General features: G+C 47.4%; 1 protein-coding gene across 3 annotated transcripts in view; it reads right to left on the bottom strand.

The window, feature by feature from the left end:
• The window catches only part of ATP2B3 (ATPase plasma membrane Ca2+ transporting 3), an 85223-nt gene extending 78974 nt beyond the window's left edge, over positions 1 to 6249 (bottom strand). For 2 of the 3 annotated variants that reach the window (XM_084836022.1, XM_084836024.1), the window contains exon 1: positions 5658 to 5862. In XM_084836022.1, coding sequence (XP_084692148.1) covers positions 5658 to 5862 — 205 coding nt within the window. Of the gene's footprint in view, positions 1 to 5657; positions 5972 to 6085 lie in introns of those variants that run through there. The other variant, XM_084836023.1, reaches the window with a different exon arrangement.
• Positions 6250 to 24458: the final 18209 nt, after the last annotated feature.

Raw genomic sequence — 24458 nt, 5'->3', positions numbered from 1 at the left:
AAGCCCACAAGCAGGACAACAGGACAACAGACTTCTCCTGTAGTTCCCAGTAACTGGTATTAAGAGGCAGGGTCTCTCTCATCCTGAAGGACCATCATGATTCATGACTAGTAGCCATTAATGGCCTTATCCACCATGAACTGGTCTAATCTAATCCCCTTTTAAAGCCATCTATGTTGGTGGTTCTGCACCCCTGGTTTAAAGGGTCTGAATAATGCCTGATGATTGACACACCAGAGGTAGGCATCCTGGTGTCCTCCAGCTACTTGGGGCTACAATTGCCATCAGCCTAGCCAGCATGGCCAATGGCCAGGAATTATGGGAGCTGTAGTCCCAAAATATTTGGAAAGCACCAGGTAGCTTACGCTTGGTTAAAACAGTTGCCACCCTTCAGAACTGGCTACATCACAACTGTGAGTGAGGCACCTTGTATAAGACAAAGGCCCTGCCGTTGAACAAGGTGGACCTTTGTCCAGAGAATCATCTTGCAAGGGAAGCCATGGGGCCAGATGGAAGCTGCAACTGCCAGTGTACTCCTACCGGGGAAGGAAAGTGAGCAAGGACGTGTTATACATGGCAAATGTAAACCAATTTGTAAGTGGCTTAACTGCCACAGCTTCTACTGTGAGACTACTGATAATTCTTCATTCATAGTATCAGAAAAACCACACTTCCCATGGCTCCTTGGCTGAGTGTCATGAACTGTTTTTTTTAATTGTTTGTAGAGCATACAGTGATGTAGTGGAGCAGGAATAGGCAGAGACAGAGTGCTGTCTGCCCCGCCCCGCCCTTTTATTTTATTTTTTTACAGCAGGGACATTGGGCATCATTTCCCAAAGTGCTGTTTGCCAATCCTCAGCATGCCAAATAAATACATTTTTCTCAGAGAGAAACCTGCCAAATAAGCTGAACAGAGGAAGAGAAAGAAATACTTAGGAGAAATAGTCTAAATTAGTCCCCATGGAAACACTTCACAGGGCTATAAACCACGCTGTTTTCTTTTGTCATGGAGCCCAGTGTACCACTGGCCAGGTACCGCCTCAGAGGCAACCCAGATATCCTTAAAGTGACAGAAGGAAGACTGGGATGGTGCTGTTCCTTTTACCGAGACACGCGCACCACAGACACAACCCCGCGCTCTTTGGCCATTTTGTTCCAGAGCAGGATTGCAGGAAACACATGGCTGTGTAGTAGATATACTGAATACATAGCCATACCCCCTCAAACACTTTGGGAAGCTTCAAGCTGCTTCGCCTCCACCATCTGCCTTCTGCCCACCCCCCCATCTCCTGGCAGCTCTTGCTAGTAGTGATGACACATGAGCGACCCACACATACCTGGACTTCTAAAATGAAATACATTCCCCATGATCCTTTGGGAAAGGAAGGATGACTTGTGTATGTTTGTACTTGGGCCTGTTTTCCCCCCCAGGGTTGCCAGAGTGGTAGGCGGCAGTATTGCAACCGAAACTCTCCCCATGACCTGAGTTCGATCCCAGCGGAAGCTGGGTCTTGGGTAGCCGGCTCAGGTCAACTCAGCCCTCCATCCTTCCGAGGTTGGTAAAATGAGTACCCAGCTTGCTGGGGGAAAGGTAGTCACGACTGGGGAAGGCAATGGCAAACCACCCCGCTATAGTCTGCCACGAAAACGCCAGTGAAAGCGGCATCCCTCTAGGGGTCAGTAATGACCTGGTGCTTGCACAGGAGGAACCTTTCCTATAGACATTTTAATCATATGGGCTTTAGTAGCTTAATCTATCAGTTAAATTTGCACGTATTTGCATCACAGTAAAAACAATATTTCTGCACTAAGAAGCATACTGTTACATAACACACCCATGTGCTGTCAGAGGTGACTTAGAAGAATCATTGCCCACCTGATGGTGAGAGAAAGGGGGAAATGCTTCTTTGAAGATGGCCCTTGTTATCTGCAGTTTTATAAGTACTTGCATTATACTTTTTTTAAAATGTGCTGTATATTTAATCAAGGGCACTTTTTAAATTGACTAACAGTACAACCTTATGCATTTATTTATTCATTTCATTTCTATACTGCCCAATAGCTGAAGCTCTCAGGGTGGTTCACATGTCAACTCAGGTGTAAATCCATTGAGTCCAATGAAACGTACTCCCATGTATAGGACTGCAGCTTAACGTTTTTAAATCAACTGATCTAGCTGATTAATTGATTTAACAACACAGCCATAATTTGTTTTCCATGGGGTTAGACTATTCTGGGCCAGACTAGAGGGACAGTTTCAGTTCTGAGAGAGTTATTGGGTTAGAATATGAGGAAACCGGGACTGGGATGCTCAGATTCTATCCGTTTTATGAGACTTGCCAGTGAGCAGTTGGATTTTGAGGCTAGGGTGATTAGTTATGTATTGCCCCCAAAAGAGGACAAAAGACACAGATTTAAATAAAATTTGTATATTTTGAGCTAAAGGTTTCACCTTCCGCCCTCGTCTTTATTGCTTTGCTGTTGTGCTGCTTTACACCTCTCTCTCTCTCTCTCTCTGTAAATGACTGTGGCCAGAAGACCTCAGGCTGCTATCCAGTGCTAAAGTTGATAGGCAACTTCAAGGCCCTCAATCTCCTTTTTCTTTAAACCAGACTTGGACTGGACAGCCCTTCAACTGGAGGACTGGTCCTCAGACAACTCTTCAAACACAAGTAGGACACATGGCCACCCTATTTGGGGCACATGTCCAGGCCCCTCCTGGCTGGTTGAGCAGCAGGGCTGGATCACCACTTTTGAAGTAGTGAAATAATACACATTTCCATAACAAGAGCCTCACCCACCCAACAACACCAGTAAATCCAGAGCTTAAAATGACGAAACAGCAGCTGAGAGTTACTCTGAGATGCCAACTCCCTCACCCCACCCCAATAAAGACCAGCTTGGCCTGCTTCTGCACCTTTAACAGGAACTTGATAGGTAGACATTTGCAGGCGAAGCTTTTTACAGCATTCGAGACGGACACTGGGGCAGACAAGTGGAGGCTGGTGGCTCTGATGTCAGTGAGGTGGTGAATTCGCTCCAGGTTTCAGTCAGAACTCTCAAGGAGCTACGCAAGGTGCTCTGCACCTTTAGAGTTCTGGCTGGTTCTGACTGAAACCTGGAGCAGACTCACAGCCCCACTGGCATTGAGGCCTCCACTGCTTTAGACCACAATTGTTGTAAAGAGACAGGGACAAGGACAGGCAGAAAGGCTGGTGACCTGTGAGCTCCCTGGGTTCTTCTTCGTCCCATTTATTCAATTTGTTAGTTGCTCCATAGCCAAAGCTCTCATGCGACATACATAATAAAAGCAAAACACAATACAACCAGTGATAAAAAATAACAAAAAACACATTAAAAAGTATTATTTTAAAAGCAGCAACCAAAATTCAGCATTTAAAAGATATAAATAGGTGAAGAACTAAAAACAGATTTTAAAATGTAGCAGCAATACACCTATTACAAATAAAGCAAGCAGCGGTTTAAAAGGCCTGGGAAAATAAGGAGTTCTTTGCCTAGTGTTGAAAATTGAAAAAAAGGAGGCGCCAGGTGGACCTCTCTAGGGAGGGTGTTCTACCATTTGGGGGCCACCACAGAAAGGGCCCACTCTGTTCTGCTCACAGCTCTCACAGGGCAGGAGGATCTATCCAGTCACAACCAGTGATCTGGACACCCCAAGGTTTAGTCCCCAGCTCTAGAGAAGGAGGGGAGGTAGTTTTCCCCATGGCTGGTTATTACTGCATTGTTGTTATCATGTAAGATGGTGTTTAATGGTACACCAAGTAGGCCACAAAACAACCGAACCTAAATATAAGTCATCTAAATAAAAGGGCCAGAGAGTTTACTGTGTTTTTTTTTAATGATGCTGAAAGTTCAAGGAAATGGCCTGCTAGAACATCCTTGCAGGGGCCAGATCTTTGCCAGCTCCTACAGTGGCTTTGAGCTGGAGGATGGAGAGGATGGAGAATATCTGAACTGTGGTATTAGTTAAAAGCAGAGGTATAGAACCAAAGGCCCAGGTGCCAAATCCATCATGCTTGGATTGCAATCCGGCCCTCCGGGTTTCCCTGCATGCCCACATCCCCTTCCCTTGGACCTAGAACATCTCTACACCAGCCTAAAATCCCACGTTTAAAACAGGGCTTTCTGCTTCCGTTTTAAATGCAAGACCACAACAAATTCCCTTTACACATGCTTCCTTCTCCCCCTCCCCTTTCCCCCTCCATCTCCCTTTTATCTGAGTCTTCCATGTCTCATTGGTCTAGCTCCTCTTATTGCAGGTTTTCCTTTTTCATGGAGGGAACTCAAGGCGCTGTAATCTGATAGGTCATTATCTCTGATTGTTTAAAAAATGGGAGAAAGGTCATCTAGTGCGGGAGGTTGACAACATCATCTAAAGCAGTGGTCCCCAACCTTTTTGGGACCAGGGACTGGTCCATGGAAGACAATTTTTCCACGGACTGGGGGGGGGGAGGGATCGGGCCACAGTAGGGGTGTGGGAACCTTCCTTACTTTGGGTCCGCGGGGGGGTGATCTGTCCCTCCCCCCTCCCCCCCGGAATCCTTGCCCATCCTGGACTTGTCGCGGAGCTGCTGGCCAGCTCGGGAGGACTTCTGGCTGCTGGGATACAAATGGCGTCCGCTATGCAGATGCCATTTACGTCCCCATTCTTTGCAGTAATAGGCTATTACTGCAAAGAACAGGCTCCCAGCTGCTGGGATGCAAATGGCATCCACATAGTGGACGCCATTTACGTCCCTGTTCTTTGCAGTAATAGGCTATTACTGCAAAGAACAGGGCCGGAGCCGGCAAGGATTCCGGGGCGGGGGGAGGGATGGATCGCCTCTCCCCCCGTGGAACCAAGGTAAGGGAGGGTTCCCACACCCCTACTGCGGCCCAGTCCCTAACAGGCCATGGACTGGTACCGGTCTGCGGACCGGGGGTTGGGGACCCCTGATCTAAAGGACCCACAAACTTCCCTGAGAAACCAATCTCAATAGCAGGATAAAAGCTCCACGTGAAGAAGTCCGTACTCCTTTTCCCCTGACCATTGTTTGGTGGTTTCCTGGTTTGGGGTCATTTCATAGAATCATAGAATCATAGAATAGTAGGGTTGGAAGGGGCCTACAAGGCCATCGAGTCCAACCCCCTGCTCAATGCAGGAATCCAAGTCAGAGCATCCCCTACAGGTGGCTTGGACGCCGCATCTTGAACGCCTCCAGTGTGGGAGAGCCCACCACCTCCCTAGGTAATTGGCTCCACTGTCATACTGCTCTAACAGTCAGGAAGTTTTTCCTGATGTTCAGCCGGAAGCTGGCTTCCTGTCACTTGAGCCCATTATTCCATGTCCTGTACTCTGGGATGATTGAGAAGAGATGCTGGCCTTCCTCTATTTCCCTACCACCACCACTCTAAAAGGTTGAACTGCCTCTGCTGTGGCTTAGTTACTGGCAATGAGAGCTTGAAACTACAACTTACTGGTATTTTTGGTATTTGGCTCCGCCTCTTCGACTTAGGCTCCCCCCCCTTTGCCTTCAGCCCTGCACACCCCTGAAATGCAGCCCCCGAGAGCCTCTGCTAGGCTGAAAGAGGTTCCTCACCCCTCAGTTCAAAGTATGTGAGAACAAAGTATGTGCAAACACCCACAAATCTGGTACCTTCGGTGGGGGAGGTCTTGAGTCTCCTGCAGAGCCCGTTGACATCAGTGTAGCTCTCCTGGACTTTTTGGAGTGCCTCAGCCCCACGCAGCTCCATGAGGGAGCGCAGCTCCGACAGGGTGCAGCCAAAGCCGCCCGCATGGTTCAGCTCTCGCCGCTGGTTTTTGGGGTAGAAATCCACTGAGCTGTTGGCCATGTCTCCCATGGCAGAGGTGAGCTGCAGCTGGGCTGGGCTGATCTGGCAACACTGGGCAGATGTGTGGGGATGAAGAGTTGCCTTGGGCTAGGTCAGCCTGGTAGACGAAAGGAGAAACCTGTGCAGGCAGGGGGTGGGGGGATGGAAAAAGGCATACATTGGAGGAAGAGGAAGCAACACCTGGAAATCATGTTGATCCCCCGTGTCCTGGATGGTGGTTTCTTCTGCTTACCTGCTTAGTCCCACCTGTCTCCTGTGTTCATTCTAGAGAGCTCCAGGGGGAGGAGTCACAAGGAGTTGTAGAGGCTAGCCAGGGGACCAAGCCATGGAAGAGGCAGAGAAGAAAGTGCTTGTCAGAGCCTGGCGCTGTGGGTGTTCCCGCTGCAGAAAGGAAACCTGGCAGAAAAGCAACATGGACATCATAGAAAGTAAAAAAAAATAGACTTGCTCTATCTACCCATTCATACCAGCACAACCTGAATTTCTTCTCCCTCCCTCTTTTATTTGTTTATTTATTTATTTGAAATTATTTTTAGGCCACCTTTAAGGATAGAGCTCTTACGGATCACATAGTTTTTAATTAAATAAAAGATATATTTAAAAATCCATTTCCAGCACACAAACCTCTACATCTGAAGGTCTCCCATAAATTTTGATAAATTACAAAACATAACATGATAAATGATGGCTATCCAATGGTAAGTAGGGCTGTCAGCCATAAATTCATTTTTAATTAATGCATCAAAGGGATGAAGTTTAAATAAATTAGCATGTTTCCCAAACACTCAGCCACTGGTGCCTTTTTGACGTATTGAGAGGAGGATGAGATGAACATAGCTTAATAAACAAACACTGCAACTTATTTGTAAGAAGGGATGGCTATCTTTAATATTTTTCATTCTCTCTCTCTCTCTCTCTCTCTCTCTGTGTGTGTGTGTGTGTATATGTGTGTGTGTGTGTGTGTGTATGTGTGTGTGTATATATATATATATATATATATGTATGACTGTTCATCACCAGCAACCACTTGCTGAGAGCAGGTCACACCCATACTGATTAGATCTTACATTCAATTTGATTCAATTCTGTGATCATTTGAGCTCTGCATAGTAATTAACATACTGCCTGCTATCATTTGCACTTCCTTGGCCATTTGGCCTTACTGTGTAAAACCCCCTACTCTTTTCATACTCATGGTAAATATATGGGGAGAGCAATCCTATGGCCACTAGTCAGCAGCTAGATGGCCATAGGCTATGTGGGTTTCCGGAAACCGACCTTGGAGCCTACGCTCCAAGGTCGGTTCCCGGAGAACTGGCCTTCCCCCCTTCCGCACTGCCTTGCAGGCAGCATGGAATGGCCCGCAAGCCCCTCTCGGAAGATGAGTGCGGAGCGGCCAAATTGGGGTGTTCCAGGGGGCGTTCCAGGGCAGGGAAGGCGGAAATGCCAGTACGACACACCCTATGTGTCATCTGGGAGCCTCCTCCCCCACTCCGCCTTCCCAAGTGCAGGGCAGGAGAAGCACAGACAGAATGATTCCCTCCGTGCTTCTCCTGCCCTGCATTGGATAGGCGGTCGCCTCCAAGTTCGGAGTCATCCGCCTATCCCCATAGGATTGCACCCTAAGCAACTTAGGTAGCCACTTCATGCATCTAATGAAGTGAGTTCTGGCCCACAAAGCTTCTGCCAGAATGAATGTGTTAGGGCACAATCCTATGCATGAAATAAGTCCTACAGCTCCCAGCATACTGCCTGAGAGATGCTGGGCATTGTAGGACTTCTGTCTAAATATGCATAGGATTGTGCCCTTAGTCTTTAAAGTGCCACAAGGCTCTTGGCTGTTCTCCTTGTAGGACATCAAGAAAAAGGTTTTAATGAAACCTTCTCCTTGATAAGCTATTTTTCGGTAAGCAGGGAGATTTTTTTAGGGCATTCAAAAATGTAACATGAACTTTGCATTCACACACACAGATATGAACACACACACGGAGCCCAAATTCCATGAAAAACCTTTTTTCCATTTGTTTCTACTTGGTGTATAAACTGGCTTGCATCAGAGCCCCGAGTGTAATGCAAATTGAACCAAGAGAATTTTGTTGCCTGATAAATAAGTGGGAAATAAGTGTTTATTCCTGACAAAAGCTCTGCAAATTAATGTTATATGGTGTTTGGAGTAGGACAGGGAATGACTGCAGTTACCAAGCACCTGGCTCTGTCCCAAACTAGTGGAGCAGGCCTCGCGTGTGGTATGTATGCATGCCTCAAGATCAGGAACCCAATGTGATACAAAGTGCTGGGCATGGGTGTGGGAAACCCAGTTCCAAATCCCAGATAAGCCACTGATTGCCACTGGGCAAACCCCCCCCCCCAGTCTCTCTTAGATGTAGCCTCCCTTGTAGGTTTGTTGTGAAGTTAAAATGCTTCTCTAAGCCCTTGGAAGAGCAAAAGAATACAACATTCCCACAATAATACAAACATATAGGTCAATCAAACATTGGTCCAAATAAAATGCAAGTAGGAACAAAGAAACCCATGTGGTAGGCCACTCACTGAAGCTCAGTAGCTCACAAGCTTAAACTGGTTTTTAAAAACCAGTTTAATTATCCTGACTTCCTGCTCGCCCTTTCCTTCTCTCTGCACCATGTTGGTTTACAAAGGTTCTTAGAATGAGAGATTCTCAACTTCCTACATTTCTCAGGCTTCTTTGGGAATAAGTGGGGACAGTTAAACCAGCGTAGTCCAGGTATCCCTCTCCTTGACCTGTCAAAAGGTCTTCCTTCCTTCCTCCCCGCAACAAGGATGCTCAGATGACAAGAAGGCAAGCATTCCCCCATTGGCTCCCTGCTTGAGCGGCAACACCGCACTGGTGTCCGGGGATAGGCCACGCTGCACAGACCCCCCGGCGTGGCCAAACGCACCGATGAACCTCGCCCAGCACAAGCTGTAGGAAGGCGAGGGCGCTGTCCAGGGTGCTGAAGCAGATGCCTCGGCTCATAGCTCTGCTTGCTGCTGGTTCGGGGGAATTCAGCGGACGATTCTAGCAATCTCAGGGCTGTGAGCCAGGGCTGGTTGGAGCATGCTGGCAATTTCCATCCAACACATCTGGAGGGCACCAAGTTGAGGAAGGCTGCTTTACAGTATGTGATATTTTGCGCTTTTGCCGTTTGCCTGTAATACACCATTAACCCCTGCTTTCAGAAGGCTGCCTTAGGAAAAGCTAGGAGAACGCAACTCCCTCCCTCTCAGTCTCTCTTTGTCTTGAACACTTCAGTCACTCATAACCTGATTGCTGCTCACTTGTCATGCCAGTGACAAAGGCCAATGCCAGCCTTTGCCCTAAAATGCTATTCTTCTACATGCAGCGAGGTTCTGTCCGAGAAGAGAGCAGTCATACATGCCTCCCCTCGCCTGCAGTCAGAAGTGGCACAGTCCAGGAAATGCTTTATTATTCCCTTGATGCTGCAGATTGTTGTACAAACTGCATCTCATTTGTTGACAGTAATAATCCTGGCATGCATCTACACTGGCTCTGGCATGACTGCCTTGGCCTGTTCTACCTACTATCCATAACAAAATAGTCTGGTCTTCTCTTAACAAGGGGAAACCCCCAAACTCAGCAAGAATCTGTCAAAATACTCTCTTATCTGTGTTCATTTTGCTTCTGCAAAGTCTGACGTGTGAAGGTGTTCCATTTTGTAGGAGATGAGCAATCAGGTGCAGCATTGTAATCCAGAACAGCTAGAACAGGGGTGTGGAACCTTGGGCTTGTGGGCCAAATCTGGCCCTCTGGGGTTCCCCAGAAGCTCATGTCCCCTTAATCCCTGATCATTGGCCATGCTGGCTGGGACAGACAGGAGTTTTAGTCCAAAACATCTGGAGCACAACCAGGTTGGCTACCTCTGTTCAAGGGGTTCCCAATATAGGTGTTTATTCATCCACCTCAACCCCACCCCCACCCCACTATAATTGACCTTAACTAATTGACCTCTTGTGTTTAGAATCATCAGCCAGGAACCAAAGAACTGTGCAACTCTTTAGACACATAGGAAGCTGCCTTATACTGAGTCAGACGATGGGTCTATCTAGTCCAGTATTGCCAACACCTACCGGTAGCAACGACTCTGCAGGGATTCAGGCAGGGTTTTTTTCAGCCCTACTTGGAGATGCCAGGGATTGAACCCAGGAGCTTCTGCATGCAAAGCAAGTGCTTTACCACTAAACTATGGCCTCTCCCAGACTTCTGCTGCTTGAACAAGAGCCCCACTACCACCATGCTACATGACAAATGGCTTTAAAACAGAAGAGACTTGCAAAAGCAGCTTGTGGTATAGCACAGAGTGGGGCTGGGGTGGTTGCTATTGTTCAAAGAAAAAAGAAAAGAAAAGAATCTCACCTTGTACCTCCAAACCCTAAATAGTTATTTGATCCAAGCCATAAACCTAAGAAAACCTCATGTATGCTTGCCTTCCTAAAATTCACACACACACCCAGTCACATTGGAGCTGATTCCCTAAGGCAGCTTTCCCCAACCTGGTGCCCTCCAGCTGTGTTGGACTACAACTCCCATAATCCCCAGCCAACTTAGATTAGGGCTTGTGGTCCCACACATCTGGAAGGCACCAGGTTGCACACCCCTGCCCTATGGTGTGCTATCCCATGCAACTGTGTTATGTGCATGAATATTACAACCACTTGAACGGGGCCAATTGTGTGGGTTTTCACCTAGGGTCTCCTGAATGTCTGGGCGAATGTACAAAGAAGGCCTAACTCAGAAGTTCGTGGACAGATTCCAAGGCCGCACCTTGGGCTGTGTGAACTCATTGAGGAAGAGGTCCCCCTTTCCCAAGGGCCTCAAAAACCTGGGGCCGGCACCAGCTTTAGTCCAACACATCTGGAGGGTATGAGGTTGGGGAAAGCTGGCTTAGCGCATTGACATGCTTCCTTTTATTATGCACAATTTATATCTATGTCTGGTAGTGCGGGGAGGAGCAAAGAGCTGTGTGCAGGAGACTGAAAACCCACCCTCTAGCTACTGGAGGATTGATTACACCACTCCCCTGCTCAGATCCTTTCCAGTCATAAGGACTACAACCTTGCTTTGAGGTTCTTGGGAAGCTGAGGTCTACCCCCATATACCATGCGCTATGCTGTTCCTGTCATTATGCAGAAGAGCAGCATTCACACAGCCCTCAGCATGGCCTTGGAATCTAAGAGCTTCTGAATCTATGAGCTTCTGAATTTGGCCACCTTCTCACACTTTTAATAACCAACCATATTTTTAGGTGCAGACCACTCCTCCCCAAGGTGGGCGATACTCATTTTAGCTGCCATGATCCAGCAAAAATACAAACTCCAAATCTGTCTTTTTCAGTGAAGCCCCAACAGTACTATCACGCTGGATCTAACGGGTTTTGATAACAGCCAAACATTTCTGGAATAACACTTGCAGTCTTCTTTAAATATTGCATGTTCAGCTGTTTCGGGGGTGGGGGGAATGTCGGCGCCAGATACTAATAAATTAGTCTTGTTCTTTATTATATCGTCAACAGTTATGTTGAAATCTCCCACATGCTGGGTTTCAAATACATTTTATTTTAATGCTGAACAAATGAGCAGAGCAACCCTAACCTCCTTGGACAGCAGTCTGAGGGGAGGGGGCAGGTTAGGATGCAGCAGAGGTGCCCCTCCGCTAGTGGAGGGGGGCGCTGATGCTGGGGGGGCAGCTCCCCAGAGGACCCTCCTACACCTGAAGAAAGCTCCATGGGCGTAAATCTACTGTCAGTAGTGGTGTCTATGCCCATGGTAGACCCCAAATGGAACATCCTAGGGACAGGGCAGGAGCTGGGTGGAGCAGCTTTGGATCCAGCTTTGGCCCCACAGCACTGTCAGGCTGGCACCAGAGTAACCACTTCCCCCCATTGATTTCAAGGGAGGGGGAGGTTCCAAACAAATAATATCCACTATTCTAATGTATGTCTTTCATGACTGAAATTTATATACCGCTTTCCACAGAGTTATCAAGGTGGTGAACATACAATATCCATTACCATCAAAACTGCAATAAACCAAACGTAACAATGAAATGACACAATAATAAATCAATGAAGATCAGCAGTAAATCTCCACACTCTACTGTGCCCTACAGACCAGAGGGGTTGGCTACCCGGTGCCCTGTCAGGGGCTGGATCCAGATTTATTCATACTTAGAGCAAACCCACTGAAATGAATAGGACTTAACTTACTTATTCTATTGATTTCAATGTGGCTACTGAAAGCATGACTAAGTCTGGATCGAAATGCAGATGTTCTGGACTACAATTCCCAGAATCCCTGACCACTGGCCATGCTGGCTGAGACTTATGGGAGTTGGGAGTCCAAAATTTCTGGAGGACACCAGGTTGCCTAAAAAACAATCCTCAGCTTAAAAAGCCTGATAAAGCCACACACACACACACACACACACACACACACACACCTGCCTTAGCCAGCGTGAGGTGGCTAGACTTTGGAAGTGGCAGGCAGTCCACCACTTAGCTCCTTTCCCTCAACCTCAGTTCAAATTGCTGTCAAAGAACAGCATACTCAATGGGAGCCAGGGTGGTGCAGAGCAGGGGTGGGCAGAAAGTAGGTCTCCAGATATTTTGAACTTTAGCTCCCAGTATTCTTGACCATTGGCCATGCTGACAAGGGCTTCTGGGAGTTGAAACATATGGGTGGCACTTTTCTGCCCACCTCTGGTGTAGAGGACAGAGTGCTGGTTGGGAGTGGGGGAAACTGGGTTCAAATACCTCCTCATCCATGGAGCTCACTAAGTGACTTGGCACTTGGCAGGGCCGGCCCAGCCCTACCATTTGAAAGAGTGGGGTGGCTGCCTCAGGCAGCTGACTTTGGGTGACATGGAAGGGCAGCAAATTGTTACTTTTAAATGTACGCATGTTGTACCTTTACTCCCAGGAAGCGGCACTTGTGGGATTTTCTGTCTCAGGTGCCAAAAGAACTTGACCAACCTTGGGTCAGGGGGAGCAGGTGGGTGGGTGCGAAGGAGATAAAGATGCCACAACTTTCCTAGGCAAAATGTTCTATGGCCATTTCACATACTATGCAAGGAAAACAAAGATCTGCCTCCAATTAGCCAATTCTGGCTCCCTGACAAGCGTACCAAAAAGTTACTCAAATGCTGTACTAGATTTTTTAAAAGTCAGTAGAAGCCCAACTGGGTAGCTTTACCTAGTAGGTGAAGCAGTAGAGGCTGGTGGCTCTGATTCTGGTGGGGCTGTCAATTCGTTCTGGGTTTCGGTCAGAACCAGCCAGAACTCTAAAGGATCTATCCAAGGTGCTGAACCTATTTTGGGGATGCTGTGCAGCACCTTGGTTAGCCTTCTTTAGAGTTCTGGCTGGTTCTGACTGAAATGGATTCACAGCCCCACCAAAATCAGAGCCACCAGCCTCCACTGCGTTGAAGGGGATGAACCATCAGAGAATAAAGTCCCAGCTTCAGGTGGTATAAAATCTTCTTTCTCCAGTGCAAGGCAGGAGGATTTTTTTTAACCATGTACAGCATCTAAAATCATCTCGAGCTTTGTTAATATAAAGGCTGCCTAGTTTGTCTCTACTTCTCTTTTCTACTGACCAAGGAACCCAGGATGGAGACAGTTCTGAGCAACACCTAAATTTTATATTTTGTAAAATTGCGGGGGGGGGGGTTGAAGAGGAGGAAATCAACCAAAATGTGTCAAGCTATTATTATTGTTTGAATGATAACAAAAACTATAGCAGTTGTAATAGGAGTAGTACCATACAAAGCATGACTATAAAGTATACATCCAAAGTGTAGCGCATCATGGCTCAGTGCCAAATTGTGAAGCAATACAAAACAGGTAAGCTGATAGCTTTTATTGGACCAGCTTGCATACTTGTACACCAGTAGAAGTTTGTACAGCAAAACAAATCTGTTTCCTTGGAACCAAAAGGTTGACAACCATCTGTACCTCACCGACAGGAGGTAACAAATGGGATTCTACTGGCGTGCCCAGTGGTGTTTGCCATTTCTTAATTACTAGAATGAAGGAAACAAATCTGATTTTCAGATGATACAAAAGGTGTAGGAGTTGCAACCACTATAGAGGACATGCTTAAAATTTAAAAAAAAACTACTGATCTTGCTCTATTAGAGGACTAGGCTGAAAGCACTAAAATGAAATTGAGCATAGCAGCAAATCAACCACTGCAGAGTTGAAAGGAATACAAACAAAATGAGTGACAAGGGCATTGGCTCAGGCAGTGCTGTGAAATATCATATGCAAGATATAACAAAAGCACCAGTTAGCAGAATAGGGTTGGTCAGAAGGTAGATCTCCAGATGTTTTGGACTCCAACTCCCAGAAGCCCCTGCCAGCATAGCTAATGGTCAGGAGTGCTGGGACTTGAAGTCCAAAACATCTTGAGATCTATCTTCTGCCCATCCCTGAACATCATATCCAATTTAGTCAACATAATTTAAGGAGAAAACAAGCAAATTTGAGATTATTTGTGAGAACAGCAAGAATGGTAAAGGACCTGAGTGTGCGATATATGGGAGATTGTTCCAGCATTCCTAGGACTGTACCACTTCTGAAGGCAAGTGGGAGAGTCACATTTGAATGCTCTGCCATTTAATAGACATCTCTGCACACAGAAAACTAGAACAATAAGGAGAGGGTAGGCTAGAACATTTCCCCCCGATGTGCTTAACTTTTCATGACCACTGAGACGGGGGAGCATTCAGTCACGTGATCATCTGCATTCTGAAATGGTAGAGTCCCAGGAGGGCTTTACCACATGCTTTTTCTGAATATGTAGATCTACCCTGAGGAAAGGCTATAGAAATGGGTTGGGGAAAAGAATATTAAGGGAGTGGGGGAAGCAAATATATTAGCATTTCTCCAAGTAACCCGTACAACAGCCCTGAAAAATAGGTCAGTATTATTACCCCCATATTGCAAATGGAAAGATCTGAGAGAAGAGTGACTTGTCTAAGGCCGCCTATTGAGATCAGGGGAGGAGAGAGATTTGAAGGTTCATTTGCCTTTAATGTTTTTGAGTAGGTGGATACAGAATTCTTCTCACAGATGTAACGTTGCTCACCTCGACAACCCTCTGGAAGATGAAGCTGTGTCTACTCCACATTCTCCGTTCTGTACAACTCATAAAAAGCTTAGGAAGGAACCACATTTCATAATCACATTGTCACTTTTGCATCTCGAGTTTCCACCTTTTGAACGAGCCCTTTGGCCGAGTTTTTGAAAAAGCCATTTGATCTGTAACAATCAGCAGTGCGGTCGAGTGACACCAGAGTTAGACTGGGAAGACCCATGTTCAAATCCTTGCTTAGGCAAAGAGGTCACTGGATAGCCTTGTGACAGTCACACTTGCTCTCTCCCCACCCCCTCACACATAGGGGCAGAGTTAAGGTTATTTCTACTGCTACTCCCCCTCCCCCCAGTTTTGTTAAGATGCTCTACCTTGATTGTTCTCCTGGAAAGAGCAAAGGTGTTCATTCTCTTTCACTCTCACAAGGTGTTTTGCTAATAATGGCACAGTTCAAGATGAAACATAGCTTAGTAAAAAGTTGACTTTGTCGCTATGAGACAAAGGTCAACTTTGTTATCTTCTGTCTCAGCATCTCAGTTGATCCTAGCTGTAAATGAAAAGGAGTAGCCCACAGCTACTGAATGCACAGCAGGGCCAGGAAAATGCAACTGGGTCCTTGGAATCCAACAAGCCCATTATAAGCACTTTAGTTCCAACATACCTTATAGCAGCCTTCCTGAATCTGACACCCTCCAGAGGTGTTGGACTACAATTCCCACCATCCTTGGTCAGCATGCTGACTGGGGATGATGGGAATTGTAGTCCAATGCCTCCGGAGGGCGCTTGCTTGGGGAAGACTGCCTTACAGATTCCTAACATGTGTTCCATTTATGAGTTTTCAGTGAGGAATGACCGGGTGGCTGGCTGGTAGCAGGATGAGGAATCACAGAATCATAGAAAAGCAGGGTTGGAAGGGGCCTACAAGGCCATCAAGTCCAACCCCCTGCTCAATGCAGGAATCCAAGTCAGAGCAACCCTGACAGATGGCTGTCCAGCCTCGTCTTGAACGCCTCCAATGTGGGAGAGCCCACCATCTCCCTAGGTCATTGGCTCCATTGTCGTATTGCTCTAACAGTCAGGACGTTTTTCCTGATGTTCAGCCGGAATCTGTAACTTGAGCCCATGATTCTGAGTCCTGCACTCTGGGATGATCGAGAAGAGATCCTGGCCTTCCTCTCTGTGACAACCTTTCAAGTACTTGAAGAGCGCTATCATATCTCCCCTCAGTCTTCTCTTCTCAAGGTTCAACATGCCCAGTTCTTTCAGTCTCTTTTCATAGGGCTTTGTTTCCAGTCCCCTGATCATCTTTGTTGCCCTCCTCTGAACCCTCTCCAGTTTGTCTGCATCCTTCTTAAAATGTGGTGCCCAGAACTGGACACATTACACCAGATGAGGCCTAACCAGTGCTGAGTAAAGGGGAACTAGTACTTCTTGGATTTGGAAGCTATGCTTCTATTAATGCAGCCCAAAATAGCATTGGCCTCTTTTGCAGCCACATCCCATTGTTGGCTCATATTCAGCTTGTGATCGACAACAATTCCAAGATCCTTCTCGCTTGTAGTGTTGTTGAGCCACGTATCCCCCATCTTGTAACTGTGCGTTTGGTTTCTTGTTCCTAGGTGCAGAACTTGGCATTTATCCCTATTAAATGTCATTCTGTTGTTTTCTGCCCAGCGCTCCAGTCTATCCAGATCACTTGGAATTTTGTTTCTGTCTTCCAAAGTATTAGCTACCCCGCCCAATTTTGTGTCATCTGCAAATCTGATCAGCATTCCCTGCATCTCCTCCTCCAAGTCATTCATACAAATGTTGAAGAGCGCTCGGCCCAGGACTGAGCCCTGTGGTACCCCACTCATTACCTCTCCCCAGTTTGAGAAGGTCCCATTGATAAGCACTCTTTGAGTCCGATTCTGTAGCCAACTGTGGATCCACCGGATCGTTGTTTCATCTAGCCCACTTTGAGCTAGTTTGCTCATCAGGATATCATGGGGCACTTTGTCGAAAGCTTTGCTGAAGTTGAGGTATATGATGTCTATAGCATTCCCACAGTCCACAAGGGAGGTTACTTGATCAAAAAATGAGATCAGATTCGTCTGGCAGATTTGTTCTTGACAAATCCATGTTGGCTTCGAGTAATCACGGCATTGTTGTCAAGGTGCTTACAGATGGATTGCTTTATCATCTGCTTCAGAATTTTCCCAGGAATTGATGTCAGATTGACTGGTCTGTAGTTCTGTGTCTTTTGTTTTCAGGTCATATCAAAGCTTTTTTGTGAAGGCACAAAAAGGAGTGCTTAACGACCTGTCTGTTTTTCCTCTTGAAATTGCCAGCCCTTCCAGCTGCCCTTCCCTGCCCAAGGCTGCTTTGTATTTAAAAGAAAAGTTTAGGAAAATATTATATCCATTGACCTTTAAGGACCTCAGGTTCAGACCGCACAAAGAGAGGTGTTCTTGGTGGCTGCTCCCCATTTAAGGAACTCCCTTCCACTGCAAACACCAAGCCAAACCTACCTTACGTACCTTTCAGAAGCATTGCAAAGCCTACCGCAGCCTCGCCAACCTGGCACCATCCAGGTGTGTTGGACCTGAGCTCTCATCACCCCCTGTCAGCACAGATTCCAAGCTGGAACCCAACTTGGGGAAGGGTGCCTCTTCAGGCCTTACCTCTGAGCCTCAAGGTTCAGTTTGAGAGGGGGAAATTTCAGTGCATTTGGTTAAATGTTATTCTGATCTATGGGAGGGGGTGCCTTTCATACTCTCTGGGAGCTTTCCGGATAGCCAACCAGGCGACAGACAGACAAGGGATGGGGAAAGTGTGACTCTCCAGACATTGGTGGACTGCCACTCCCATAATCCCTAACCAGCATAGCCATTGGTGAGGGACAACGGGCATTGCAGTTCAACAACATCTGGAGGGCCACACTTTCCCCCCTCCTCGTTCTCACTGAGGGGCTAAACCTGTGTCTCTGGGATGTACCACATCGGATTAGCTCACATGCTGAAATGCTCCTCTGTACAACCTTTTTTTCCTTGCATGTAACAACAACAAAACTAGCGTGTCAGGGAAGAAAGTCAGACTAGAACTCTTTCCCCAGACATCTAATTTTCTATGTTGAAAACCTTGTTGAATGAAGGAGCACTCCATTGTGTGAATCTGCTGCCTGAAGTGGTACAGCCCAGAAATAGGTTTATGACTTCAGTGGGAAATAGGCATACCTTTCAACTGTTGAGGCTGGGCAGCTATGCTGGGGGCCTTCAAGAATGGGGACCTTGCTTCCTCTCTTTCAGGAGAGAGAGAATCTCATTTTAGCTTCCCACTCCTCTCCTCCCTTCCACACTACTACAACGCCTGTGCATTAGCCACTGACTTCCCGTACCAACCCCACCCATAGGCCTGTCTATACCTTTGGCAGAGGTAAACTTCCCCAACCTGGTGCCCTCCAGCTGTTTTGGACTACAACTCCCATTACCCCTGATTATTGACCATATTGACTGAGGTTGATGTGAGTTATAGTCCAAAACAGCTGGAGGGCACTGCATTGGGGGAGGCTGCAACATTGTAAACCAACCCAGATGCTCCAAAGTAGTGCAAGCTGGCGGTTCCGATGTCAGTGGGGCTGCAAATCCACTCAAGGGTTTCGGTCAGAACTCTACAGGAGCGATCCAAGGTGCTGGACCCTTGGATAGCTTCTTCAGAGTTCTGACTGGTTCTGACTGAACCCTGGAGTGAATTTGCAGCCCCACTACCATCAGTGTCTCCAGCCTCCATCGCTCAAAAGGCTGTCTCTATACATTTTCCAGCAACAACACTGGGTTTATTTGGGAATACCTCCCACCCCAATTCATTCCTGTTCTTATTCAAGGTGAATGAGCATCAATCAGACAGCACCACATTGCACTGAAATGCATTGTCTGAATATTCCTTTTAAGATTGTGCTAATACTTCAATGGCATTCTGATGTCAGGAATGATTTTAGTTCAAGGCACTGCAACCCCTACACTAGCAATGAAGTGCCTGCGTGCGTGTGGTAAGGTCAGAAGAGCCTAATGCACTACCAAGCCTTGTGAGCAGTCTGGCATGACTATTCCCAATGTCTCCTGCTCGTTTGTCCTTAAGTCCAGCCTATACAATCAGCAGATCAGGTAGAAAACCTTTTCCAGAACTCTACCAAATTCAGCCCACAACTATGTACGTGTATGTCAGAGGCACAGAACCTCAGGTCCCAGGGTCCCAATCCAGCCCAGACAGCCATGCCCCGTTTTCCTGGCCCCCTTCCCTTTCCCATGACTGCCAATCATTTGGTGGGTTCCTGGCTCTTGTGCAGGTCCCCCCCCGCCCATTCTAAAGGGGTTCTTGTGCAGGTCCCCCCCCCCGCCCATTCTACTCTAACTTACCCATTGGCAGGAAGAGCTTGGAACTACAATTTGCCGGTCCTTTGGTCCAGCCCCTTTACTTTTGGCCCTGCCACCCTGGAATGCAGCCCTGTGATAACTTCTTCAAAACGGAATTCAGTCCTGGGCTAAATAAGGGTCAACAACCCTGGTGTAAGTATTGAATCTCTGCATGTTCCCCTACCCAGAAGACACCCACCTGCACCCATCCCTTCACACAGGAAAATAGTATATCAAGAAAAACGATAGGCTAAAAAGCTTGTCAGCCTAGCTCTCTCCCTCACATGCTATTTTTATCGGCAGGGAGGGAGTTGTACCTTTTTTGCTGTTGTTGGAGGATATTCCACTGTTCATTTCCCTCACTGGGAGGCTGAAGTGGTGAAGGCCAGGAAAGGTGTCACCGCTTGACTCTGCTGACTGCATAAACCAGCCCTCCGAGTAACATGACAAGCCACCAACACCCCCCCCCGACGTCCAGCTGTTTTGTTTTGGCTCTGGCTGCATACAGACAGTGCTTCTTTGAGCAACTGGTATTGCTCCAATCAAAGATGCTGTTCCCTGGTGCTAGATTCGAATGCAGCCTTTCCCAAGCAGCTGCTCTCCAAATGTGTTGAACTACAACTCCCAGGAATCACCAGCCAGCATAGCAGCATCTCCTGCTCCTCCTCCTTCTCACCACCATCGTTGTCTGGGCCAGAGCAAAATGGAGTTGAACAAGCAGGTTGCAATGATCAAGAGGAGGAGCATATCCAGGGGACTCTTATCAATGGGCATCTGCTGGGGTGTGGGCCCTTGGCAAGTGCCCAGCCACACCTGCCCTTGAGGCTAGTCCCAGGCACCAGATGGGAGTCAGCTGTGCTAACACGTCGATGAGCTCCTGTACCAACGAGACATGGTGGTGAGGAGGAGCAGCCCTGGTAGTGTCAACGGAGAGGCCCTGGCTGCATCCAATCCACCGACCACTTACAGAGACACCCTCTTCTCCAGAGGGAGCAATTGAATGGGTACAATGCTTGATGTCTTATTGGGAGCATGACCTTCTAGCCAGGGAACTTTGATTTATTGATTCCATCTAAGCTCTGATGCGGCTGCTGCTCTAGCCCTCCCCACTGGCTCATAAGGCAGATCAGGAAGATTGTGGGTTCAGCGTCAGTAACATATAAGCTGAGCCAAAATGCCAGTGGCCAGGGATGGGACTTCAGCAGCCTGCCTGTCCACATAGTTCACAAATGCCAAATCATTTTTGCGCATATATGGGAGGGCTTGCTCTTGGTGGTTCCACGTGGACCTGTGGCCCGACTGGATTCTATCAGGAGAAGAGCCTTCTATGTGGCGGCCCCGTTTCTTTGGAACTCCCTGGCCCTGGAGGTGAGGCAGGCACCAACACTGTGTTGCTTCCGGCACCTCCTGAAAACTGTTCTGTTCCAAGAAACATTCCTTAAATAACCCTTTTTATTGGCATTTGGTTTTTAATAATTTTAATATGGTATTTTAATCTTTAATCTTTTTTACTATTGTACTTCTTGTGTTTACCACACCAGAATCTGCTTGGATGGAGAGCAGTATACAAATATTATAAGTAAATAAATACCATGCGAGAGAGAGGAAAGTGTGGAAAAAGTAATTGGCACAGGTCATTGAATGAGAAGACTAGCAATAGCAGTAGTTATTTATTTAATAGATTTATATACCACTTACTACATACATATATATATATATATATAAATGATTGTGACAGACCTATTCCTGCCCTTTTCATTTCATGGCCTTTCTTAGAGCCCTACTGTTTTCAAATGTCCTGCTCTAAACCGAGTCCTGGCTCTTTGCTAGTCAGTACAGGAAGGTAAATATCGGAACGGTCAGTTAAGCAGGCAAATGGCCAAGCACAGGCGAGCACTCAGATACATGGGGTGAGGCCAAGGCAGCAGTGGTCAAAAGAGCAGGCAGAGGTTAAAACACAGCGAGGCAGCTGGATACATCACACAGCCCAGAAGCAGAGTCAAGAAGGAGCCCAAGGTCAGCGCTGCAGAGCAAATACGAGGCACTAGAGCTCCTGGAGCGGCGTTGCTTCCGACAGTGGCTACGCAGACACCGAAGGCTTTTAAGAGCAGAGCCTGCAGCTTCACCCAGGGCTCAGCTGCAGTACATTAGAGTGCTCTGGTCAGAGCCCTACTCATGAGGAGCTCCTTTCCTCCAGAGTAGACCTCTGCTGCACACTGGCACTTCATCAAGGTTCCCCAAGTTGGGCCTGCCTCCTCCAGTGCCGTCGCTCCCTGGGGCTTGGGGGATGCTCAGCCTCCTCCTCTGAGGCAGAGCCCCCCTCTCCCTGAGCGGCTGGGACCTCAGCAGTCTCCTCCATGGCCCCTGTTGCAATGCGGGCCCTGGCAGGAACTGGGCATCATCCTCTGTTGGGACCTCTAACTCCTCCTCCTCCTTGAAGGATTCCGATAGGGGCATGACAATAAACTCCGCTCCCCCCTCCCCGTGTGTGTGTGTGTGTTGATCAGAGGTAGGCAACCTCATGGCATCCAGACATTTTGGACTACAACTCCCACAATCCATGGACATGCTGGCTGGGGTTGATGGGAGTTGTAGTCTAAAGCACCTGGAGAGCACCAGATTGCCTACCCCCAATGTAGATATGCACACACACCTTTCCTGACACAACTGAGGATAATATTTCATGCATGGGACAAAAGCTTGTGCCACAATACATGTGTTAGTCTTTTTAAGGTGCTCTGTATTCTTTTTCCTCAGCTCTGACTTGCTTTATCAAATGTAATTTTACTTATTGTCCGCTCCCCCTAACAGAGATGTTCCAAGGGCAATGGCTACAGCGTTTCATTCCCTTTGGATGAGTGGGCGCTGAAGATTTGTAGTGTTTTTGCAACATCTGGAAATGTTTTATTTCCAGATATACCCGCTGAGACTAGTGGAGGCAAACAGGCAATTCGACAGCTGGCAACAAACCTGTTCTGGCCTGCCTCAGGCTCCCACAGAAAGAACCGAGTCCCAAGACTTCAGTCCATTCAACCTCTCTCTCTTTCTCTCTCCCTCCCTTTGAATTCACACTGCGGACTGGCTCCACGCTCTTTCTCTGGCCCCTCCAACGAGCTCAGCCCTCCCCAAGATGGGTTCCTCCATATGTTTTGGTATACAAATTCCATCAGCCCCAGCCAGCATGGCCAATGGTCAAGGCTGATGGGCACTGTAGTCCATGTTGGGGAAGGGAAGGCTGACCTGAAGTGCTAGGGCTAGGAGTCACTTTCCCAACCGCTGATGGGTATTGCACGCCAAATACTGGAGGGTGAAGCCCAACTGTCAGGAAAAGATGTCCTATAGTTAGCTTCCACTAATGAACCATTAGTAACTAATCAGCTTAGCAAAGGAGGGCCAGCCAGAATCCCTAACAGTATCTACTCTACTGCAAAAGTGGCCAAAGGCTGAGATCTTTCTGAACTCCCTGCTCGCCCTGCTGTTGCTTCCTTTGTTCTCAGATCAACCAGACACAGTCAGGTGTAACCATCTGTCAGGCCAGACAGGGAGACCTATTGTTTCCTTATTTTTTGCTCTGAACATTAACTATACCTGAGGAAGAACAAAATGCAAGTTCTAAAGCCGTTTACCCACTCTTGCCCACTTCCCCAACACCAGCTGGGTATCAGACCACCTGCAGGAGCATTGCTCCTTCTGGCCAACTTGCTAGTTTTGCACACCTATCGTTGTGTATATGGTGGGCCCATGCAGTAGGTATGCATGCCAAAGGCACATATCCCTCTGCTTGACCTGTGCAGACCACCTACCTACCTACCTACCTATCCATCCATCCATCCATCCTTCCACCCATCATATATTACCACCAGTGGTGTAGTGCTAAATTTCAAAGTGCATGATGAAACTCATCATGACAATCACCACAGCCACACCCCCAAGGAGAATCCAAAAATGCAGGCAGCAGTGTTGATTCTCCCACTCCACCCTGATGCTGGCCCCTCACCCCATGGGGAAACTTAGAGTGAAATAGCACATGTATGAATATATCCAGGCATAAGAATATAAACCCACCTGCTCTACTACATATGTGGGAGAGTATGTGAAAAACATCCAGGCTCTTGAAGTAAAATGAATAATTGAGCATGGAGAATAAGAATTGCCTCCTGGAAACCTATCTTTACAAATATTAGTTCTTCTTCTTTTAGGCTACAGAACACTAAGGGTCTGTTCACACTACACATTGAAAGGAAATTCTGACAATCAGTGAAATGCAGATGGAACAGATTTTGCAAAATCCATACATCCCTGCTCATGGCTACTACCAATATTCTGATGCACATAAAGGTGTACTGAAGATCAGTGGCTAAGGACTCCAGCTGGAGACTGGAGAAGCCACCTGGCAATCTATTCCCTGCTGGGGCCTCCTGTTCCACAGCCACTGCACTCCCGGGGAGTCCTTGCCATAATTAACTGGAGCCAGCAGGAAATTCCGCTATTCTATTTCTATTGCTTGGTTCTATTTCCTTGGCACTTTCCTTCTCAGAAGCTCGTAAAAATAATTACGCAAAGGAGAGAAAAAAACCCCTCAAGAATCAAGCAGTGGCTGGAGGACTCCCAAGAGTCCAAATCAGCTCAAAGGATGTGTGTGTGTGTGTGTGTGTGTGTGTGTGTGTACACACGTACAGGGTGGCGGCGGGGGGGGGAGGCTCTCAAGAAGATTGCTTTTCTGAACGAAAGGGTCAGCGACGGCAACAGCTTGTGACTGCAATGCCACCACACTGGAATCTGACTATATCCACAGCCAGGAAGGAGGTCATGATGCCAGAGTGCTCAGAAACAGAGGCAGCCCTGCAATGAGGCCAGGGGAAGCAACTGCCTCAGGCATTAGAGTTGGAGAATTTTTATTTATTGATCTATCCATCCATCACATTTATATCACACCTTTCCTCCAAGGTGCTCAAGGTGGCATACATGATAGTGTCTGTCCCCACCACCAGCACCATGATTTCATCTTCACAGCTCGTCTGACAGGAAGGTTAGGCTGAGAGAGGACTCAGTGAGTTTCATAGCTGAGTGAGGATCTGAATTCAG

This window comes from Heloderma suspectum, chromosome 2 (assembly GCF_057233095.1).
Source record: "Heloderma suspectum isolate Gila_16-S chromosome 2, 16-S_ref, whole genome shotgun sequence".
Lineage (NCBI taxonomy): Eukaryota > Metazoa > Chordata > Lepidosauria > Squamata > Helodermatidae > Heloderma > Heloderma suspectum.
Note: the sequence above shows the minus strand (reverse complement) of the source record. Positions and strands in the feature narration are given on the sequence as shown.